This window comes from Bos taurus, chromosome 10, assembly GCF_002263795.3.
Source record: "Bos taurus isolate L1 Dominette 01449 registration number 42190680 breed Hereford chromosome 10, ARS-UCD2.0, whole genome shotgun sequence".
Taxonomy (NCBI): Eukaryota; Metazoa; Chordata; class Mammalia; order Artiodactyla; family Bovidae; genus Bos; species Bos taurus.
Genome location: NC_037337.1, coordinates 7,773,852 through 7,798,964, shown reverse-complemented (window position 1 = coordinate 7,798,964; position 25,113 = coordinate 7,773,852). Strand labels below are relative to the sequence as shown.

The following is a 25,113-nucleotide window of genomic DNA, read 5'->3' as shown; positions in this document are numbered from 1 at the left end:
TTTGTTTTTGTTTTTTTTACATTTATGTATGTGGGTATTTGGAGAAGGCAATAGCATCCCACTCCAGTACTCTTGCCTGGAAAATCCCATGGACGGAGGAGCCTGGTGGGCTGAAGTCCATGGGGTCGCTAAGAGTCGGACACGACTAAGAGACTTCACTTTCACTTTTCACTTTCATGCATTGGAGAAGGAAATGGCACCCCACTCCAGTGTTCTTGCCTGGAGAATCCCAGGGATGGGGGAGCCCGGTGGGCTGCCGTCTATGGGGTCGCACAGAGTCAGACATGACTGAAGCGACTTAGCAGCATGTGGGTATTTGAAAACCAAATTGCAAGTATTATAAGCCTGTTTAAAACACTTGACAGAGCATGATTGTTTTCCATTCCCTTCATTAGTCTATAAGAACATTACTTCTAAGGATCCATAGGATTCCTTCATATTTTTGAACCATAATTTAACCAGTTCTCCATGGTTGAACGTTTTTTCCCCCAAATTTGTCCCTATTATAGTCACTACAAAAAACATCCCTGCTTTTTCTGCGCACCTGATTACTTCTTTTGGATAACCATCTATGAATGGAGGTAGTAGATTGAAAAATCTGAACACTAAAACTTTTAATGCACCTTGATATGCTTTTTGAGCTTGAAACTAAAAACCTAATAAGAAACAGATTTCAGAATATGGCACCAAAAATGAATAATTAGGATTGAAGCTCCTAAGAGAAGCATATTGGCATTACTTGCTTTTGGTAAATATTTTATAAAATTTGACATAAAAACTAAAATTGCATACCATATGGTAGAACTTGACACTCAAGCACACTTTCTATTGGACACTGAAAGAAGCCAAGAGAAAAGCAAAGTTTCTTGAACTATAAAATGTATAGTCACTGAGTGCTTCAAGAAATATCTATAGTCTATGAAATTTCAAAGGTCTTTCTAAGTTTCCTTTAATACATTTGCTGTTAAAGTATCAATGGGAAGAGGATTCCCCATTTAGAATATGACCAGGTTTAAAAGTTCTACCAGGTAAGCAGATGACAACTGTAACTTCCCCTCTTCTTTAAACAAGAAACTTTTATACTGGTATCTCTCTTGGAAAACCATTATGAATATGTCTTCCTTTATCAAGGAGATGGGATCAACTTATAGTTCACCATTTTCTTCAGCATTGAAACCCCAGTGTGTAACATGAAGCTGAGCACAGAGTGGGCAGCTCATATTGATGCATGAAGGAATTTATTAATACATCTAAGTCAATTCAGTATACTGTTGGCTTCTCATTACTGCAATGTAATATATCACTGATTTCATAATAAACATCAGGATTAAAATAGAATCTGTTGCATGGATCACTTGTTTGGCTTAAAATCAAAATAAATGTGGCCAAAACACACACAACTTGAGAAGGTTTAAATCAAATCTTTCAAACATAATAAAATTATCCTAACTAACATATACAGCCTCATACAGAAAAACGGCATTTGAATTTCTTTCTTTTTTAATCTGGTTACCACTCAACACTCTGCTAATACTTACTAAATCACAATTTAGAAATATGAATTCTGTATGATAACCACTTCCCAGAAAGGTATAGCATTCAATGTTCTCAACATTTTAGGAGAGGGGAAAGTAGTTTAATTAAAAATGGCAAAATAAAATAGATCAACATTGACCATTGCAAGATAAAATGAACTGAGTTAAAACAGGTATTGGCACAAATGTATTAAAAATAGGCATTCATAAGGAATTCTTTGTTTTTATTGTGGGGGTGTTTTTAATTGCAAACCTGGATTAATACTAAAAACAACACAGGCCTAAATAAGTCAGTAGTCTATCCCCTTGCTGGACCATTTTTAAATAATTTCTTTAAAATAGCTGGACTTACTAAGTAAGCAGTTCAAAAAGGGGAGCTACTGATACACATGGAAACCTTACGGATGGCAAGGGCATTATGCTTAGTGAAAAAGTCAGTCTCAAAAGGTTACCTACCGTATGATTCCATTTCTATAACATTCTCAAAATGACAAAACTATAGAGATGAGAACAGATTAGGGGCCTGCCAGGGGACAGCGCTGGAGAAGGGAAGTGAGGTAGAGGCCAGCCTCTCTGCAGCATCTGTATCTTGATTCTGGTAGAGGTCACAGAAGTCTGTTCATGGATTGAACTACACCCACACGCGCGCGCGCACACACACACACACACACACACACACACACACACACACACACACATGAATGCTCACTGGTGAACACTGAACAAAGTCTGAGTCTAGTTAACATTCATACGCCAACGCCAATTTAATTCTGTACTACAGTTATGAGATGTCACCATGAGGGGAACCTGAATGAAGTTTACACAAAGATGTACTATTTTTGCAACTTCCTGTGATGGTAAAATTATTTCAAAATCAGAAGTTTAAGAAATAGCTCTACAATTTCTATCACATGTAATTATTTTCTCATCTCCTCTACTTGTCTAATCTGTCTCACAGGTATAAGGGCATCTGCTCTTTGAATTTAACAAGTTCTGAATATTTGCAGAATGAGTTTTATTTGGGAGATCTATTTTAGGAGTAAGAGCTCTGACTCGCTAGCCATTAAACTTTAAAGTGATACTATAATTTATAATAATATTTACTTAAATTTATAATGATACAATATATAACAATGCAAAGAGACTTGGAATCTTAGGTATAAATAGCAATACAAAAGAGGGAGATGGTGCTTCTAAATTAATTATCTACCAGGTAAAGCTGTTCTGACCTTGCTGAACTTTACCTAGCTGCTCCCAACCTGAACTCTTGCCATATGTTACTTTACGCGTGCTTTTCCATGTATTTGTTTAGTTCTCACATTTCTCGCTCCCGAGGCAATGAGGGCATCTGCAGCGTTAAGATACCCCATTCTGCGAGCCCCCTCCCACAGTGAGGTGTCCGTGCCAGCCCTGCTGTCTTCCCAGTCCAAGCTTACCTTGGGTAGACCGATGGACTCCATGGCTCTTAACCACTGCACGGTGTTATCTGTGTGCCGAAAGTGAAGGCCCGACTTCTGATGGGGCGGAGAAGAGGGGAGCACACAAAAAGGAGGTAAGAAAGTGGCCACTGCTTCCATTAGCAGGACGCTTTCAATTCTGTTTCTCCTAGAACAGTGCCATGAACGCTCACATAAAGCAACCCGTAAAGGAGATGAGACTTTCTCAGCAACACTCCAACCATTTGGGACGGACCAGTCCAGTCTCCAGAATTCACACGTTTGAGGTAATTCTGAACTAGACTCCCAAAGACCATTTACTGTCTAGCACGCCTAAGGATGTTTTATGAGACGTGTGCACATGCATGAGCACATGTGTGTGCCCACACACACACACACTCAGTGTCAAGACTGTGGCAACCAAGGTTGAGGGCAATAGTAACTTCTGGAAAAAAAGGATTTTTACAAGACTAGATGTCTTTTTTTGTGTGTGGTTTCTGGTTCTGCCAGATCACAACTGTAATATGATTTCTGTTTAAAAAAAAAAAAAACTGGAAAATATAGAAAAATACAAAGATGAAAACAAAAAAACACTCCATGATTCAGAGCTAATTTTAGTATTTATTCCTTCTATAATTTAATGCTAACCTTGGCCTTGTACAATAAGCAAACTTTCAGTGGAAATATTTTACAAGACCTTTTTCTACCCATATAATAAAAGGCTCCATTTTCCATTCCTACAGTTCTAATTAGCCAGCCATTATTGTCTACACAGTCTATAAATAAAATATTCTTGCTGCTATCTTATGAAGTTTTATCAGGTATATACTGCTGACAGCTTTAAAATAATCATATATTTCATTAGTTAAATGTATACCATAATGTTATATATCGTATTTTTCACTTTGAATAAAAGGAAAAGTAAGTACAGCAAGTTTCATCATAATTAACTCCCAATGGTGTATTATCACATTCACAAAGTCTAGCTCTTCCCATATTCTGTGAGCTTCTACAATCTAATGGTTGATTTAACAAAAACTATTTTTCTTGCTGTTAGAAATTATAAAGCATAAGAAAATTAAAATTTTGCAAATATTTATACGTTTTTGATAGTGGCCATTATTTACTGAGATTGGACTGTGTGTGTCAAGCACTTTACATAAATTATCTCTAATTTTCCAAATACTCTGCAGCGTAGTTATTATTCCCACCTTTTTGAGAGATGAGGAACCCTAGGCAACAAAGATGAAGTGATTTGCCTAAAGTCAAACATCTGTTGAGGGGCTGAGCTGGGATTCAAGATGAAATCTCTGTGGATCTGAACACCTTCCCCATGCCATAACCCGCCAAGGGCAGAGCACAGGACCTGATGACCAGGGGATTACTCTTCAGAGGAAAGAAATTAGCTAACCACTGTGAAATAACTAGAGGGAGGCGAGAGGATCTGAAGGGCATGCAGAGAAGAAAGGAAAAGGCGGGGAGGGGAAGAGAGGGAGGGGGAAGGGCATGCGAAGAGAGGAAAAGCATAGGGAGAGAATTCACAGCCATGAGGTAGTGTCTGAGGCTAACTCAGCATCAGCAACGTTTGTGGAACACAAACGGTTCTCAGACACGGCCACTCTGTGAACATGGAGGCCAAAATGGAGACAATCCTCAATCATGTCAGGGCTGAGGACCCTCAACACCATAAAGTGACTAACATAGTCCTCTTCCAAATAAGACGGGTGACTTATTTCTTGACTATGGCAATCTGGCCCCCAGTGAATATTCTCACCTCCTAAAAATTAAGACACCAAATTGATCCTACTTGCTGATAACACCATTAGTATTGGGCTTCCCTGGTGGCTCAGTTGGTAAAGAATCCACCTGCAATGCAGGAGATACCAGTTCGATTCCTATGTCGGGAAGATCTGCTGGAGAAGGTATGAACTACCCACTCTAGTATTCTTGGGCTTCCCTGGTGGCTCAGCTGGTAAAGAATTCGCCTGCAATGTGGGAGACCCTGGTTCGATTCCTGGGTTGGGAAGATCCGCTGGAGAAGGGATGGGCTACCCACTCCAGTATTCTTGGGCTTCCCTGGTGGCTCAGCTGGTAAAGAATCCGCTTGCAATGCGGGCGACCTGGGTTCAATCCCTGGATTGGGAAGATCTCTTGCAGAAGGGAAAGGCTACCCACTCCAGTATTCTGGCCTGGAGAATTTCATGGACTGTATAGTCCATGGGGTCACAAAGAGTCAGACACGACTGAGCGACTTTCACATTTTAGACTTCCCTGGTGGCTCAGATGGTAAAGAGTCTGCTTGCAATGTGGGAGACTGGAGTTTGATCCCTGGGTCGGGAAGATCCCCTGGAGAAGGAGATGGCAACCCACTCCAGTATTCTTGCCTGGAGAATCCCACGGACAGAGGAGTCTAGCAGGCTACAGTCCATGGGGTCGCAAAGAGTCAGACAAGACTGAGTGACTTCACTTTCACTTTCCTGGTAACACCCCAAAGATAACTGGTTCTTGCTTCCTAAATCCTTATTAGAATCGCTCAGTACAAGTTCAAATCTCTACTAAACTCCTATTTCCTCTTTCTTACAGCTCCACGGGTATGCCTTTTTTCTTGGCCTTTTTTCTGAGTTTAAATAAATATAGTTTTGTTTGACCCTAGGTTGGTTTCTGAGAATCTTTGGTTGATAGCCTTGAACAATCCAAATTATGCAATAAAAACATCCCATCCATTTAGTGGTGTCATTAGTTAGGTAACCTCAGGAAAGTTCCAAGTGTCTTTGAACCTTGGTTCCTCAGCCACAAAATGGGAATGGTATGTTTCTTTGGGTTGAGGAATTTCATGAGATTATACATGGAACACTCGGTTGCAAAGTACACCTAAGAATGCAATAAATGTTGGTTATGGTAATTATTACGCTGTGAGACTGGGCTTTAAACTTTATTCACCTTTAAGGTCAAAAAAAGTTCAGTGCTTCATGTAAGAGGCACTGAAGGAAAGGGTGGTTATCTTGGTCATATTTCTATAGAAAATGACATGACAGGTTTCAAATCCTTCACCTACTTTAAACACCTGAGGAATGCTGACTTCAGAACCCTATGCTCCCTATCTGCAAATTTTAGAAGTAAGCTTCAGTGAGTGAACTATATTAACATCTTCAATCTATAGATTTACTTCAGTTAGAACCAAAAAAGGTCTTCTAAAGAGGCTCCAAATAAACTTAGTCCATTATAAACATTTATAGTTTGTCTTTTCAGCAATCCCACACTAACATTAATATGTTAGACTAGGTGCTACATCTATAGTCATACTTAGTCAAGGGTTGTTATGGTTGGTCTACCTAATTTCTTTCAGGTATTAGACTAGAAAGGACATGCTGATTTTCTATTGCTGAGCTACTATAGCACCAGCAAACAAGATTACTGCAGTTTAAATTGAATAGATGAGGTATTATGTAAGCCTTCTGTGGATGGTAACTTCTTATATATTAGGATCAAGGCAATTCAGAACTATGAAGTAGTTTGAAACCAGTAATTATTCTAATTTGCTCATTTTATACAGGAAGAAACTGAGGGCCCAAGTATTTAAGACATTCGAGTTGACCTAACTTGTCGAGCTCAGGGTCAAGATCAGGTTGCAGAATTCCCTGACTCCTAGTCCAAATATTCTGGTCAATTTACTGCTCACGGAGCCTCAGAGCAAACAAACACCGTCTGTAGCAGTTACAGGGTGCTCACCTCTATCAGGCGGGCACTGGGCTGAGCGCCTGGCATAGATGATCACATTTGTTCCTCCCAATTTCTCTACAAGGTTGATGCTGTTAGTATTTTCCCACTTTCATCTCAGGAAGCTGAAGCTCGCCGAGTCAAAGTCAGTGGTGAAGCCAGATTCTGAAGTGTTTTGGTTCTGCAGCTCATACTCCTGACCACTGTGTATGCTTTCCCTGTCTAAGGCTCACCTAAACGTTCAATGAGCATTTGTTACAAATCTGGACAGCTGTCAATGCACTGTCCAGAATGATACTGCTGTGTGGCTTATCAGACTGAATTCTCTCCAAGGAACGCCCCCTTCTTCTTCCACTCCTTTCTCTTGGTCATCCTAGGTGGCTGCCCCACCACGGAAACCTTTCTGGCATCCGTGTCAGTCCAACCCCCTTTAGAACTGACCACACTCTACTCAGTTACCGCCCACCATCCACCTAGCTGTCTTCTCTTCAGTCGCTCCGCCCATTTCCAGTCCTTCTCCAGGATTCACCCTTCATTTCCCGTCTCGATTCCTCTTACTTCCTGTCTCTGCAGGCAACGGTCATCGGTCACCTGGGCTGAGGGATCCTCTCATCGCACCCTGCGCTTGAGTGCCTCTTCCCTCCACACAGCAGCAGAGCAGTCTTTGTGAAGCACAGACTGTCCCCCGGTGCCCCTGTCAACACTGAAACAGCTCCCCTGTACTTAGGATGGAGGCGCCCCATGCGAGGTCCTCCAGGAGGGACTGAGCGATTTCTCTGCTTCTCTCCTGGCCCCATTTCTCGCCTCTGTCCCTCACCTAGCCTTCCAGCCACTCAACCTGGCCAGGCGCTTTTCGTCCTTGAGCCCCTCGTCTGGACCACCCTCCCCACTCCCTACCCTTAGCTTTCATGGATGAGTTTCCCCTCCTCCTTCCAGACTCCATGTAAGAACATTTCCTCAGCAAAGTGCATGGCTGTCTGTCAACAACTCTGGCTTTAATCTCTTCCTTAATACACTAATCACAATTAACGACTGTCTCTTTTCCTCACAGACTGTCTCTCCAACTGTGAGCAGCATGAAAATCATGTCTTCTTGGTTCTGCATTGTCTTTGGTGCCCAGATCAGTGGCTGGTACCTGGTAGGTATGGATGAGGATTGCATGGATAAATGAGTTCTACCCTTTATGTATTTCTATCTTAGTACAGCTTTATCTTCTTTCCCTATAACTTTATTAAATCTTATTATATTAATGTATCCGCCTGTTAGAGCAGTGATTCTCAAACCTTAGTAGTACATAAGAAAAGAATCACCTGAGGTGATAATTAAGAATGGAGCTTCCTGGGGCCCTGGCTAAGATTCTGGGGGAGGGCCCAAAAGTTCACATTTTTACACACACCCATCATGGGGGACCACAGGAAGTCTGAGCGTCACACTTGGAGGAGGAGTTTCAGCAAGTATTGAATAAAGGATTGAATAAAGCACAGAAGACAAGAAATGGAGCCCTTTGGCTTACTAGAAAGTACTAGTTGGGACTTCCCCAGCACTCCAGTGGTTAAGACTTGGCTTTCCAATGCAGGGGGTGAGGTTTCAACCCCTGGCTGGGGAGGTAAGATCCCACATACCTCATGGCCAAAAAACCAAAACATAAAACAGAAGCAATATTTTAACAAATTCAATAAAAGACTTTTAAAATGGCCCACGTTAAAAAAAAAATCTCTAAAAAATAAAAAATTCTCATTCATTCCTTTACCCAACAGCTATTTGGGCCGGAACCTGAACTATTCACTGAGGACACAGTGAGACACACACCGCTCCTGCCTTCAGGACAAAATAGTTACTACAGCACGGCATGGTGTGTCCACATGTGCATGGCAGGACCGTGCAACTCAGCCTGGAGGGGCAGGAGGAGATGTTCAGGGAAAGGACACTCTTCCCTGGAAGGTTCAACTCAATACCCAGAATGACTTCCAAACCCTAAATTAAGAAGGGGTAGAGGTGTAGACAACGAGCTGGCGACAAAGAGGACAGGGCTGCATGGAAGAGCCCACTGCTTTGCTCAAAGCCAAGAGCACCCCGGCCAAAGGCCCTGAGATTCGGGGCAGAGCTTTTGCTCAGGGACACCCGGCCCAACAGGTGGGCCATATTTTACGGCCACAGCCCAGCAGACCCTGCAGAGCATTCAGGCTCGCTGAACTCATGGTTTCCAGATGGCCCATCAAGAGACAGGCCGAGGTTAGTGAGTGTTCCCCTGCGTTTCAGCATCTTTGCCGCCGTCCCGTGATTTAAGGCTCCTTGAAGAGGACCATGTGACAAGCTTTAGATCCGAAAAACACATGAACAGGAAGCTGTCTCCTGCCCACTAATATCTGTCTCCTTTCATTTTTGCAGAAGAAACAAAATAGCCTTAAAATAAAAATTTACGATGACACAGCAAATCACTAACAATTCCCATTCAAGGTCATATTCAGGGATTTAATACAAGGGAAAAAAAAGAAAAGCCTCTTTTCTCCAGTGAATTAACAGAGGGGTAGTTTCCCTTTGTCCCATGATTCTCCCACGTCACAGCTGGCATCAACTCCCCTCCATCTGCCACCGCCCATCTTTCCACACCTCTCCTAACATCTTTTCTTCTGTGCATCCCACTTGGGGCCTGATGGCATGGGGGACAGTAACACAGACCACTTCCTTCTGTCACGATGGTTTGCTCAGGGACATCAGCACGTGTCCAGGTGCCCCAGGAATTTTATTTTGTAACAAGAGATTGGAAATATTTCCCCCATCCCCATCCCAAAGAGAAGTTGCTATGGATTCAAATAATAGGACCTCTGATGTCAGGAGGCAATGGTACCTGTTTAAGTTGCCATGAGGGGTCCAGAGCTGAACTGGAAAGAGACACCTATATTCAAGGCGTAAAATGTGCCAGGAGGGGAATTAGCCCACCTGCAGCTCTGAGGCTCACTTTCACTAAAGGTCTGTCTGTGCGGCCTGATTCTCCCAATCAAAACAAAACAAAACAAAACACCCACAGTCCCTTTCCAGGGGAGGTTGGAGCCCATGACACTTTATCATCAAATCTGTATCATCAAATCTACATGGCCATTATAATAGGTCTAGGTCTTGATAACAACCATCACAGAAGCAATGAAAATAAAAGAAAGATCATATTCTAAAATGTGGACAAATGTTAATTTATTTTGTGACACAGTGGATACAAATAATTTTTTTCTGAACTTTGAAAATATTCCTTAAAATTAAAAAAAGAAACTTTAATTTTGGCTGGCTAAATCATTTGTTTTGCTTAAGTCTTCTAAAAGGCTGGAAACTCACTCTAGGGAGAAACATCTAGAGTTAATAAACACATGACTTAATAAACTTATTTTAACATATGCAAACATATTTTTTCATAGCATTATTCAAGGCAGAGACTTTTGCTCCATTCCCTTTTAGATTAGATGATGAAGAGAGACTTGTCAAAAAAGATGTCAATTCATCTTGTCTGTTAGCCTAAATCATTACTCAGACATTTGCTCTGAATTCAATATACATATTTTAAAGATAAATTTTGTCTCAATTACAACTGAAGGGTAGTGTGACTCATACATTAAATGGAAAATTATTCTATTTTCAATTGTACTTAATGTTATCCTTGAAATTTTAAGAGAAATAACTTTTAAAAACACTTGAAGACCTGCAGATAAAAAATACTGATATAACAAAACCAAACACAAAATATTGAGGGGAAAAAAAAAAATCAAGTTTCAAAGAAGCTTTAGAAACCCTGACCCAAAATGGAGAAGAGATCTCACATTCTAGAAGAGAACAGCACACATTTAAAAATTGCTTTTTGAAGACACATATAATCAAGGTGTCTTTTAGGTTGGTGCTTACTTTTTCCTTCTTTACTTTTTAATGGAAATTTTCAAACATAAAAAAGTAGACAGAATAGTATAAAGAACTCATTTGTACCCATCATCTGATCTCAACAATTACAAACTCATGGCTGGTCTTGAATCATCTGTTAACCCTCTTCCCAGTTATTTTGAAGCAAATCATAGATGTATCACCTTACCTGAAAATACTTAAACATTATATCCATAAAACACACACATTTTTTGAATACAGTGTTTATATTGATTGGTTGTTTATTTTGATTAAGATTGGTGTTTATATTGGTTTGATTTTCCTCCCTATATTCCTTCTCAAATTACCTATGAAATAATTCATAAAACTAGCTGCATACAAAAAGGTTAGTCTCTTTTGTTTTAAACATCAAATGGAAAGGAGTTTCTGACTCGTCAATATTAGTACTTTTTTTCTTTTTTAATCACCTTGGCTCTAACTCTTTAGGGCTACAAGTTCAAGTCTCTGCTGGGTACTTTACTTCTTGATGAGAATAAGGGGAGTAATAAACCGTGTTGGTGGTGAAGAGAGGAGGGGTAGAGAGCCCCCACTTTTATATTTACTGGTACTAGTGACATGACCTCCATGAAGGAATAATGGGGATTGGGAGTTGGAAGCCCCACAAATCAGAGGTCTCTTGGCCTCATCCTAGAAACAGAAAAGGGCTTTGCTTTCAAAACTGCTGCCACCTCAAGAATGATTATTAACAGGCTTCAAAGACCAAGGACATTCCCCTTCCCCATACCCCTACCTCCCACAAAATCCTGATAGAAACACTAAAGAAAGGGAAGGAAGGCAAAGACTCAAATTTCACTTTGAGCCAGAGGCCCAAACCAATTAGATTTCAGTTACCTTATAGCGTGTTTGTTCCACATCATAGATCTTTTTCTCCGATACCATTTTGGGGGCAAAGAATTTGGCTAACTTTGCAAGGTAAACTCCGTTCCGGAGTCCTTCTTCCAGTTCAGTGGTTGGTGGCAATTCTTCAACTAAGCAGACTTCCATCCACCTAGAGAGATTAAGAGAGAGAAAAAAAAAACAAACCTTAAAGTGAATCCAGTTTGGTATCTTTCTATAAATGAAGAGATGTGGTGTCTTACTATCAGTGGCAGGGGCATTAACCAAGGGGGTGGGATCTGAAACATCTTTATCGTCATGGACAGGAAGAGAGAAGCTTCTGGATGGAACAAGGATTCAGAACAGGAGAGGAACAAGGGGTTGATAAGCCCAGAGGCACTGAACTCACTCCGGCGCCAGAGTTTGTTGACTTCACCTTTATCTGAGTCTCTGCCAAGTTTCTTAAAGAGGAAAAAGGCCAATCTGTGCTTGTATGGGTGGAATGAGTCTTGCTGACATTACAGAAAAAGCAGTTCCCAGTTTACGAGCCTTAGTGGAGGACATTTTTGTAGGGGTTATGCCGTGGGGAGAGTGTAGTCTAAGGTGCGGTAAAATCTGCAGTTGCTTAGTCTGGAAATGACTACCAGGAGAGGCAGGAAGGCCCAGAAAAGGGAGATCGAAATCCAGAAAGCAGACACAGTCTTCCTTAAATAAGACACATTCGTTTTTCCAATGCCAGGAGCTTACTACAACACACTTACCTTTTGGGGAAGCTATTTTCTGGGTACTGAGGAAGTTGTTCAGGAAAAGATCAGATTCAATCTTAGGACACTCTGCCAGTATCGTAGAAAAGAGAGCACCAAGGTCATTACTGGCTCAAAGACACACAGTTGGAGGAAGGCCAGGCCAGTTCACATTTTACACCGGGGTGCAGAGAGTCTGCCAGAGCTCACAGGATATTGTGCTTCCTCCCCGTGCTTGAGGAACTCTTCCCTACTGTAAGACCCAAGAACCAGGGGTGCAAGCCCTCACCTCTCTGCCACAAACCCACCACCACATCAGCAACTTGAGTGTGAGCCCCACACCTATACAGTGAGGCCCCTCAGAAGACCAGTAACACAGCAGCACTGACTCCATCACACTTGGCAGGGAGGAGAGGGCTGCTCTGCACTAATAACAACAGATCTGGATCCAGGCAGTGAACACTGTAAAATGTCTCAAGTGCCTGTAGCTCTGGCCAACACTTTTTAGAAGCTCAAAGAGTCCCTAATAAGCAAGGAGTATTTATTGACCACTTGTTTAGGCAATGTGAAATATGGAGTTAGAGAAGGAAATGGCAACCCGTTCTAATATCCTTGCCTGGGAAATCCCACGGACAGAGGAGCGTGGTGGGCTATAGTCCATGGGGTCGCAAAGAGTCGGACACGACTAAGAGACTGAACAGAACTGAGAAAAGCTATGACAAACATGGACAGCATATTAAAAACCAAAGACATTACTTTGCCAACAAAGTCCATCTAGTCAAAGCTATGGTTTTTCCAGTAGTCATGTGTGGATGTGAGAGTTGGACTATAAAGAAAGCTGAGTGCCAAAGAATTGATACTTTTGAACTGTAGTGTTGGAGAAAACTCTTGAGAGTCCCTTGGACTGCAAGGAGGTCCAACCAGTCAATCTTAAAGGAAATCAGTCCTGAATATTCATTGTAAGGACTTCAGCTTCAGCTCCAATACTTTGGCCACCTGATGTGAAGAACTGCCTCATTGGAAAAGACCCTGATGCTGGGAAAGATTGAAGTCAGGAAGGAGAAGGGGGTGACAGAGGATGAGATGGTTGGATGGCATCACTGACTCGATGGACATGAGTTTGAGTAGGCTCCGGGAACTGGTGATGGACAGGGAAGCCTGGGGTGCTGCAGTCCATGGGGTCACAAAGAGTCAGACACAACTGAGAGACTGAACTGAACTGATGAGAAAAAACATAAATATAAGCCCTGCCTTCAAAGAGCATTTAACAAAACTGGGAAGGCAACACAAGTGTAAGAAAAAATCAGAGAGCCATGTAAGACAGGCTATGATGCCCAATACAACTATTAGTACCTAACAAGAAAAAATTGGGGAATAGTGTGGGGGCAGGGGGCACTGGGCTCAGTGGAGAAGCAGGGAAAAATGACAAGGTGGTGGGATCTGGATTCAGCTGGAAAGGGAGAATTTGGAAAGGCAAGGCAGGGGCACACTGGGAGCTGGGGGGCAGGACATACTAGAATCACGAAGGAAACATGGCTGAGGCATGGAACAAACCCAGAGAAGACCCAGGGTCCCTAGGGTGCATGGGGAGAAAGGAAGCAAGCTGAGCATACACAGGGAAAGCAGGAGCTGCTGTAAGAGAAGCGGTGACATTTGCTGCTACAGGAAGCAGGAAGCTCTTGGCAGACCCACAGCAGAGGAGGGACAGGCTGACAGTGGTATTTAGAGAAAATTCAATCTTGTATAATGGAGGCCCCAAAGACAAAGCACTCACCTTTCCCAATGCAAGGAGGTGAGGGACTGGATGAGACAGGAAGAAACGGGAAGGGTGGAAAGCAAGAGGCATTTCAAAGAAATGTAACAAGATGTGGTGACAGCTTAGAAAGTGGGGAGGGGGGTCAAAGGAAAGGGGATATTCCCAGCCAGGGAGAGGGGCTTCATGTGGAGGGACCTCTCTGTACCAGGAAGCAGCCCCACATCCACTGTGGCCCCAGGCATGTCCCCTGACCTCCCTGGGCCTCCGTGTTCTCCTCTGTTGAAGGGGCAGATGAGAAGGACAGGATGTTAAGCCTCCTGCAGCTCTAACATCCTAGGGGGACTGGGAAAACGTGGAAGAACAAGGAACTTTCCATAGTAACATGAGATGCGAAATTTACTTTCACATAACACACACAAGGTGAATAAGGATGATTTGGTTATACGGGTCTTGCTTCAAATGAATGTAAGAGTACCATAGGCTTGATGAATTTTTAAAACTGTGAGAAATCAATAACAATGTTGTCTTTTTGATTAAAAAAAAAGTGGGCAAATTAAAAGCCACTGCCCTAGACCAAGTTTCTAATCTAAGTAAACTACAAACTACAGCATCATGCTCTTTCACAGGAAAACAAACCTGTTTTCAAATAATTATCTTGAAAAAATTTACAAAATTGGTTTTTTGCACAGCAATATATAACTGCTGTATAATAATTTCATCACTGAGGGGTAGATTGTGAAGGGTCGGGGAGAGGTAAACTGACAATTTATAGCAGGAGAGGGAGGTGATAAACCAACATTTGAGACCAAGAAGTAGAAAGCTAAAACAAAAGCAACTTTGACCTATTTTAGAATTGGGTTTACTTTTTAAAAAAGATAATCACATTAATATTTGTCTGTGTTAGAATATATGTGCAGATGGCTGAAAACACAAATTATTCCAAAAACTTAGGTTAACTATTTCCTATTTAAAGTGGAGCTATTGCTAATGCTTACCACAACATGAAGTGCTCAAAGGCAAAAGCCATCTTTTCTTTTTGCGATCCCACTATACTGAAAATGTGTTTAGCAGTTCAGTTCAGTTCAGTCACTCAGTTGTGTCCGACTCTTTGCGACCTCATGAACCATAGCACGCCAGGCCTCCCTGTCCATTACCAACTCCCGGAGTCCACCCAAACCCATGTCCATCGAGTTGATGATGCCATCCAACCATCTCATCCTCTGTCGTCCCCTTCTCCTCCTGCCCTCAATCTTTCCGAGCATCAGGGTCTTTTCCAATGAGTCAGCTCTTTGCATCAGGTGGCCAGTGTATTGGAATTTCAGCTTCAACATCAGTCCTTCCAATGAACACTCAGGACTGATCTCCTTTAGGATGGACTGGTTGGATCTCTTTGCCGTCCAAGGGACTCTCAAGTCTTCTCCAACACCACAGTTCAAAAGCATCAATTCTTCGGTGCTCAGCTTTCTTTATAGTCCAACTCTCACATCCATACATGACCACAGGAAAAACCATAGCCTTGATTAGACAGACCTTTGTTGACAAAGTAATGTCTCTGCTTTTTAATATGCTGTCTAGGTTGGTCATAACTTTCCTTCCAAGGAGTAAGCATCTTTTAATTTCATGGCTGCAATCACCATCTGCAGTGATTTTGGAGCCCCCAAAAATAGAGTCAGCCACTGTTTCCACTGTTTCCCCATCTATTTGCCATGAAGTGATGGGACCAGATGCCATGATCTTAGTTTTCTGAATGTTGAGTTTTAAGCCAACTTTTTCACTCTCCTCTTTCACTTTCATCAAGAGGCTCTTTAGTTCTTCTTCACCTTCTGCCATAAGGGTGGTGTCATCTGCATATATGAGGTTATTGATATTTCTCCCAACAATCTTGATTCTAGCTTGTGCTTCTTCCAGCCCAGCGTTTCTCATGATGTACTCTGCATATAAGTTAAATAAACAGGGTGACAATATACAGCCTTGACGTACTCCTTTTCCTATTTGGAACCAGTCTGTTGTTCCATGTCCAGTTTTAACTGTTGCTTCCTGACCTACATACAGGTTTCTCAAGAGGCAGGTCAGGTGGTCTGGTATTCCCATCTCTTTCAGAATTTTCCACAGTTTATTGTGATCCACGCAGTCAAATGAGTTTATAGATAGTGTGTATTCATTGCTTTTATTTTTTTTTTCCTCTAATTTTATTTTATTTTTAAACTTTACATAATTGTATTAGTTTTGCCAAATATCAAAATGAATCCGCCACAGGTATACATGTGATAGTGTGTATTCAACAGATTGTTATTAAGTGAAAGATTCTGACTGCTTAAGAGTTTTCCAAGCATCACAGTTACAGCATAAAATCTTTTAGGATATTGCCAATGATTTGTAAATGTAGCATTTTTTGTAACATTATGCATTAATATTTCACTACCTTGAAAGTCTGAAGAAGATGCTGTTACCATCAATGGTAACTAATGTTTATTAAGCACTATTTCATTCTAGAGGGCTTCCCAGGTGGTGCTAGTGGTAAAGAACCTGCCTGAGAATGCAGGTTAGATGTAAGAAATGCCAGTTTGCTTCCTGGGTCAGCAAGATCACCTGGAGAAGGGCATGGCAATCCACTCCAGTATTCTTGCCTAGAGAACCCCATAGACAGAGGAGCCCGGTGGGCTACAGTCCATAGCGTCATACAGAGTCAGACATGACTGAAGCAACTTAACACATTTTATTCTAGAATCTGGATTTAATACTATATGTGGATTATCATTTAATCCTTGTGCCTATCTCATAAGGAAAGGTGCTATGGATAACCATTTGCAGATGTTAATCTAAAGCAAAATTAAAAGAATGCTTGCTCCTTGGAAGAAAAGCTGTGACAAACCTAGACAGCATATTGAAAAGCAGAGACATCACTTTGCTGACAAAGGTTTGTATAGCCAAAGCTATGGTTTTTCTAGTAGTCATGTATGGCTGTGAGAGCTGGACCATAAAGTAGGTTGAGTGCCTAAGAACTGATGCCTTCAAACTGTGTTGTTGGAGAAGACTCTTGAGAGTCTCTTGGACAGCAAGGAGATCAAATCAGTCAATGCTAAAGGAAATCAATTCTAAATATTCATTGGAAGGACTGATGCTGAAGCTGAAGCTCCCCTATTTTGGCTACCTGATGAAGAGCTGACACACTGGAAAAGACCCTGATGCTGGGAAAGATTGAGGGCAGGAGAAGGGGGTGGCAGAGGATGAGATGTTTTGATGACGTCATCAACTCAATGGACATGAGTCTGAGCAAACTCTGGGAGATAGCGAAGGACAGGGAAGCCTGGTATGCTGCAATGGGGTCACAAAGATTTGGACATGACTTAGCAACTGAACAACAACAAAGGGAAGAGGACTTGGAGCGTAGATACCAAATGGTTCACCGCAGGGCTAGAAGACAGCTGGGGTGGCTGCTGGCCAGGGTGGTCATTTCCCAGCCCTGTACTATCTGTGTGGGGCCAAGTAGCCAGGTCATGAGCACAGAATGAGACAGGAAATGGCATGCATCACATGGAGAGCGGCCTCAGGAAAGCCCCGCAGGGAGCTTCCCCTCCCCCATCTGCTGAAAGTGAAGTGGCTCGGTGGTGTCCGACTGTTTGCAACCCCATGGTCTGTAGTCTACCAGGCTCCTCTGTCCATGGGATTTTCCAGGCAAGAGTACCGGAGTGGGTTGCCATTTCCTTCTCCAGGGAATCTTCCCAACCCAGGGATCCAACTCTGGTCTCCTGCATTGCAGGCAGATGTTTTACCATCTGAGCCACCAGGGAAGCCCAAGACATACAGATGTGACATAGTGAAAATTGCGTCCGACTCTTTGTGACCCTGCATTCTCTAGGCCAGAACACTGGAGGGGGTAGCCTTTCCCTTCTCCAGGGAATCTTTCCAACCCAGGAATTGAACCAGGGTTTCCTGTATTGTAGGCAGATTCTTTACCAGTTGAGCCACCAGGGAAACACCACCCCACCCCCACCCCCCTAACCCCATCTGCAAGCAGGATGCTAAAGCCCATGGCCACCTTGAAAGAAAAGATGTAAGAACACCCTGGGTCCCTGAGTAACCTCTGTAGGTTACAGAAGGAACCTTCTGCATCCGCTCATCCTCGCCTTATGCTACTGAATCTTACATGAAAAGGAATTAAACTTCTACTGTCAACCTCAACCTCAGTGACTTACCAGTTACATAAGCTAGTGTTACCCAGCCAAACCAATAAAATTCAGTAAGTGTGATTTTTATGGTCTGTTGGGGTTAAACTTCCTGTCATAATCACAGTACAGAAAATGACGGGCCTGATGTTCAGGAAGTCTGGCTTTCCAATCACTAGCTGGTGTCCTGGAGCAGGTTACTTAAAACTCTAAGCTGAGTTTTAGTCCGGGAGTCTAAAATTATAAATGGAATTCTGTACGACACTAATTATGCAATATGCTTTTTTTTTAATAGCAGCTTTATACTGAGAGAATTCACACATCATACACTCTTTGAAGCTGTACCATGCAGTGATTTTCAGCAAACATTTTCATCACTCCAAAAAGAAGCCATATAACTAGTTAACAGTACTCCCCATTTACTCCCAAATTTCCAACCTATTAATCTACTCTTTGCTTAGAGATCTGTTTATTTCATTTAAATGGAACCCTACAACACACGGCCATCTGTGACTAGCTTCTTTTGCATGCTTTCAAGGTTCATCTATTATGTAGAATATAATTAGCGCTGCATTCATTTCCAATGCTGAATAATATTCTACTGTATAGATATATATCATATGTATCAGTTTATGAACATCTGGGTTTTTTCCCACTTTTTGGCTCCTATGAATAATGATGCTGTAAACATTAGTGTTTAGGTTTTTGCACGGACATATTTTCTCCTTTCTCTGGGTATATATGTAGGAGAAGAATTGCTGGGTCTATGTTTGATCTTCTTTGGAACTTCCAGACGGTTTCCCAAAGCAGCACTGAGGATTCTAACTTCCCCTCCTCCTTGCCACCACTCAGCTGTCTTTTTGAGTATAGCCATCCTAGGTAGATTCAAAGTGGCATCTCAATATGGTTTTGATTTTCATCTCTGTGATGGCTAATGATATTGAGTGGGCTTCCCAGGTGGCACTAGTGGTAAAGAATCCACCTACCAATGCAGGAGATATAAGAGACACGGGTTTGATTCCTGGGTCGGGAAGATGCCCTGGAGGAGGAAATGGCACCTCACTCCAGTATTCTTGCCTGGAGAGTCCCATGGACAGAGGAGCCTGGTGGTCTACAGTCCATGGGGTCACAAAGAGTCAGACACGACTGAGCATCTGAGCATGATGATGTTGAGCATCTTTTTGTTTTTTTCTTTTTGATACAGTTGTGAATAGGATAGTTTTACTTATTTCTCTTTCTAATGGTTAATTATTGGTGTGTAGAAATGTAACAGATTTCTGTGATTAATTTTCTATCCTTCAACTTTAATGAATTCATTTTTAAGTTCCAATAGTTTTTTGGTCTTAAGGGTTTTCTGTGCATAATATCACGTCATCTGCAAATAGTGACAGTTTTAGTTCCTTTCCAACTTAGTTTCTTTTCCTTCTTTGACTGCTGTGGCTAGGACTTCCAATATTATGTTGGAAAAAAGTGGGAAGAGTAGTCATCCTTGTCTTGTTCTGAGCATCTTTTTATTATTGCCTATTTACACATCTTCTTTAGAGACATGTCTTTTCAAGTCTGTTGCCCATGTTTTAGCCTTTTTTTTTTTTTTAAAGAAATTGGGTTATAAGAGCTCTCTATATATTTGTTATACCAATTCCTTATCAGGCACACAAGATGAAAATATTTCTTCATTCTATGGGTTGTCTTTTTGCTTTCTTAAAGTGTCTTTTGAAGCAAGTTGCTTGTACTTTTATGTCATATTTAAGAAACCATTGTTTAACTGAGTGTCATAAATATTCACCTATGTTTTCTTCTAAGACGTTCATGGTTTTAACTCTTACGTTTAAATCTTTTATCCATCTTGAGTTATTTTTTGTATGTGGTGAGTGGTAAGAGTCCAAATTCATTCTTTTGAATGTGGATATCCAGTTATCTCAGCACCATGTGCTGAAAAGACTCTGTGCCTGCATGCTAAGCTGCTTCAGTTATGTTCAACTCTCTGTGACTCTTTGGGCTGTAGCCCACCAGGCCCCTCTGTGCACGGGATTCTCCAGGAAAGTATACTAGAGTGGGTTGCCATGCCCTCCTCCAGGGGATCTTCCCAGCCCAGGGATCGAACCCAATTAACTTTCCTTGGTACCCATGTTGAAAGTCAACGTGACTGTAACTGTGAAAAATTACATCTAAACTCTCAATTATACTCAATGATTTATACATCTAAGATTTAATGAAGTGAAGTGAAAGTCACTCAGACATGTCCAACTCTTTGCAACCCCATGGACTGTAGCCTGTCAGTCTCCTCTCTCCATGGAATTCTCCAGGTCAGAATACTGGAGTGGGTAGCCGTTCCTTTCTCCAGGGGATCTTCCCAACCCAGGAATTGAACTGGGGTCTCCTGCATTGCAGGTGTGTTCTTTACCAGCTGAGTTACCAGGGAAGCCCAAGGTTTACATATGAAATGAAGTGAAGTGAAGTGAAATTTGCTCAGTCGGGTCCGACTCTTTGTGATCCCATGGCCTATACAGTCCATGGAATTCTCCAGGCCAGCATACCGGAGTGGGTAGCCGCTCCCTTCTCCAGGGGATCTTCCCAACCCAGGGATCGAACCCAGGTCTCCCGCATGGCAGGTGGATTCTTTACCAGTTGAGCCACAAGGGAAACCCAAGAACACTGGAGTGGGTAGCCTATCCCTTCTGCAGCTGATCTTCCCGACCCAGGAATCAAACCAGGGTTTCCTCCATTGCAGGCGGATTCTTTACGAACTGATTTACAAGATTTATTTACAGACAATATATCAAGTATGTACACATGAAATAAACCTAGAAAGACCTCATATGTTATCAAAAGACTGCCTTCAAATTTGACCTAAAAATCCACAGAAATGAAAACTGGAACGAGCCAGCATCTCCTGCTGCCCTTGCAGTTGCTCCTCCCCTGTTCCTTCTATGGGTTACTCCTTCCGAACCTCATGAAGACCATACCGAAGGCTGAGCACTGAAGAACTGATGCTTTCGAACTGTGGTGCTGGAGGAGACACTTGAGAGCCCCTTGGACTGCGAGGAGATCCAGCCAGTCCATCCTAAAGGAGATCAACCCTGAATATTCACTGGAAGGACTGATGCTGAAGCTGAAACTCCAGTACTTTGACCACATGATGTGAAGAGTTGACTCACTGGAAAAGACCCTGATGCTGGGAAAGATCGAAGGCAGGAGAAGAGGGTATCAGAGGATGAGATGGTTGGATGGCATCACCAACTCAGTGGACATGAACTTGGGCAAACTCTGGGAGATGGTGAGGGAGAGAGAAGCTTGGCGTGCTGCAGTCCATGGGGTTGTGAAGAGTCAGACATGACTTGGTGACTGAACAACAATAATCGAATCTCCACACCAATATGTGAATGTCTCGTCCTCAACCAAAGGTGAAGCAATTTCTGATGAGCATCTTCAAGGTGGTTGGAGAACCACAATTTCATTTCCAGTGGGGAGGACTCTCTCTTATTAGTATTGCTTGCTTTCTCTTTACTATGCAGGGAAAATCTGAATCTCTTATCAAAAACAAAATACAGGTAAGAGGAATTTTTATTCTATCACTCAAACATATTCTCCTCAATTTTTTTTTTTTTTTTGAGTTGAGTTGAGATAGCTTCCATAAGCAGCTCTTTGTATAAAAGTACAAGATCTGATTCAAGTGACATAGTGAGAAGAAGAGGGTGGTAGGAGAGGATGTTGGGAGAAGGATGAAGGGGATGAAGAGTGAAATTTTTCCAATTTTAGGTTAAAGCCAGAAAGAAAAACAATTAATATCATTTCGTCTTGCAAGAGATCAAAAAATACGCACACACACACACACACAACTCCCAAAAATGCCACCTCATAAAAACCCGGACACACACCATCAACTCCACTGTGCTACTTTGCGCCTTGCAGAACATATGAAAGTTGTTTCGCTGAGGCATTTGCTATTTGCCTTGTTATTCAGGAAATCACCAGCTATAAATCTTGGTCTCTATCATACAGCACTGTATGGAATAAATGTCCCAAAAGTAGAACTGCTGGCCAAAAAACAGAAAGTGTGTTTTTTCCTTACAAACCCTGCTTTAATGGAGTGCCCCGGTCCATGAACTTTCAAGCATTATAAGTCAATTTCTCTTCCTGAATGTTTTGAACATCAGCCTATGAAATATTTTACAAAAGAATAAAGGCAAAGACCAGATATTTTTTATGTGTACAGTGCAACTGGTCACCTTTTATGCCGATAGGAGGTAAAACGTTAGAAGTCAGTGCTAGATTAAGTTCTCACGGTAAACCTTTCTGTTCACTGGAGGCTGAGGTCAAACTGTCACCACGAGGAGCGGAGGGAATAAATTAGGAATTTGGAATTAACAAAGACACGCCACTGTACACTAAATAAACAACAAGGATTTACTGTTGGGAACTGTATTTGGTATCTTGCTGTTATATACCTATGATGGGCTGGAAAAAAGATGCAGACGTATGGAACGGACTTGTGGACACAGGTGGGGCAGGACAGCGGGGGACAAATTAAGTGTGTAGCATGGATATATATACACGACCATGTGTAAAGCATCTAGTAGGAAGCTGCTGTGCAGCACAGGGAGCTCAGCTCGCTGCCCTGCGATGACTTAGGGGGCATGGGAGTGTGGGAGGCAGGCTCCAAAGAAGCAGCAGATATGTGTAACACATAGCTGATTCCTGACGTTGTACAGCAGAAACTAACACAACATTGTAAAGCAGTTATATTCCAATAAAAAAGAAGTTAAAATGTATAGGAAAAAAGGAATATATATACACACATATATATCAGAAAAAAACTGAATCGCTTTGATATACACCTGAAACACTGTAAATCAGCTATATTTCAATTAAGAAATAAAAACAAAAATAATTGTCACCATAATTCTATCAGCATCATTAGCTCAAGGGAACAGGGATACAGAGAAATATATATTGCACAAACTGAGGCACGTATCCATCCTTCTTTCATATAAAACTTAGTTGGTTCATTATAAGAAAAAGAGGTGAGATGTTAAAATAATGCTAATTATTTTCTTTAAAATACGGACTTACAATACCATGAAAAGAAGCAGTATAGAACACCAAGGCCTAATGGGAATGGAGCAGGCTTTTGAGGCCCTCTTTCTCATTCTGCTCTTTAGGAAGGAGAGGAAACAGCAGCCCTCCACTGAGTTTGGCAAGCATTGTGTGAACTGTGTTGCACAGAATACTGGCTCAGTGAGATGCTAATACTGTCCTGGGGCCGGGGGCGCTGGGGGCGGGGGGGGGGGGGGGGGGGAGGGCCACGTGACCTTAGCCGATGTCGCATTCTACGTCCTCTCTCGAGGATTCATAAACTGCATTAGCATCCTGAAAGCTCAGAGAATTCCTGAAGCCAAGAACCAAGTTAACTTTTTAACTCAATGTTTCCCACATTTTTTGGCCATAGAACTCCTTTTTCCCAAATCACTTCGCAATATTTCATATGATGCATAGACAGGTAACTGGTAAAAGCAGTACAATTAGGTGACTAAAACCATGGCATTTGGGCTGACACTTTGTCAGTTCAAATCCTAGTTCCAGAATAATACCAGTGATTTCTCTGTAAAGTAAAGATATTTAAACTATCTGCCCTTGGAGGGCCTTTGTAAGGAGTAAATGAGAATCTGTGTAAAATATTTAGCACCGTGCCTGGCTCATAATAAGAGTCAGCAAACATTAACCCCAAGTATTGTGAGCATGTCCCCAAATGTGGATCTGGCTATTCCTTTACCAGACTTCATGAACTGTACTGCACAGAACACTGGCTTAGTGAGATGCTAATATTGTCCTGCGGCCAGGGGTGGTGGTGGGGGAGGGGGAGGGACAAGTGAACTTAGAAAATGTTGCATTCTACGTACTCTCTGGAGGATTCATAACTTGCATTAGCGTCCTGAAAGCTCAGAGATGGACTTCTGGACTTCCCTGGTGGCTCAGAAGGTAAAGCGTCTGCCTATAATGCGGGAGACCGGGGTTTAATCCCTGGGTTGGGAATATTTCCCTGGAGAAGGAAATGGCAACTCACTCCAGTATTCTTGCCTGGAAAATGCCATGGACGGAGGAACCTGGTAGGCTACAGTCCATGGGGTCGCAAAGACTAGGACATGACTGAGCGACTTCACTTTCTTTTCTTTCTATTCCTTTACTGGATGTGTAACCTTAACAGATTTTTTGTTGTTCAGTCGCTCAGTCATGTCCAACTCTTTGTGACCCCATGGACTGCAGCACACCAGGCTTCCCTGTCCATCACCATCTCCCAGAGTTTGCTCAAACTCATGTCCATTCAGTTGGTGATGCCATCCAACCATCTCCTCCTCTGTTGCCCCCTTCTCCTCCTGCCCTCAACCTTTTCCAGCATAAGGGTCTTTTCCAATGAGTCGGCTCTTCACATCAGGTGGTCAAGGTATTGGAGCTTCGGCATTAGTCCTTCCAAGGAATATTCAGGGTTGATTTCTTTTAGGGTTGACTGGTTTTATCTTCTTGCAGTCCAAGGGACTCTCAAGAGTCTTCTTCAGCCACAGTTCAAAAGCATCAATTCTTTGGCACCCAGCCTTCTTTATGGTCCAACTCTCACATCAATCCAATTAATATTTTTGAGCATCAAGTACTTTCCAGACCTGGTTCCATGTGATGAATCAGGTCAAGTCCCTCAGTTTCTTGGGCAATAAGTCTCAGACTCTCATCACTGTTAGGAAACCACTAGTTCAAAGAGGTTTTGAGGATTAAATGAAACATCACTAGTACAGAACCTAGCAGATAGTTGGCACCCAGACGTCACTCACATGGTTCCCTTCTCTTTAAACAAAATATTCAAAGAATCTCTGGTGAGTAACTTCTTAGAAAGAGATATTTAATCTTTGGTGAGTTACTTCTTAGAAAAAGATATTTAATGCATTATTTTAATCTTTCTTCCTTTATGTTCCTTAGACATGAGAAAAGGAAAATATAAATAAGTAGAATGGTGTGAAGCACTGATGGATATAA

At 42.1% G+C, this 25,113-nt stretch overlaps 1 protein-coding gene across 2 annotated transcripts in view; it reads right to left on the bottom strand.

Annotated features, from left to right (window-relative positions):
• The window catches only part of IQGAP2 (IQ motif containing GTPase activating protein 2), a 308,957-nt gene that overhangs the window by 135,485 nt on the left and 148,359 nt on the right, over positions 1–25,113 (bottom strand). For both annotated transcript variants that reach the window (XM_002690436.6, XM_059890756.1), the window contains exons 3-4: positions 11,441–11,597; positions 2,972–3,049 (exon numbers count right to left, since the gene is read on the bottom strand). In XM_002690436.6, the coding sequence (XP_002690482.3) occupies positions 2,972–3,049; positions 11,441–11,597 (235 nt within the window). The remainder of the gene's footprint in view (positions 1–2,971; positions 3,050–11,440; positions 11,598–25,113) is intronic.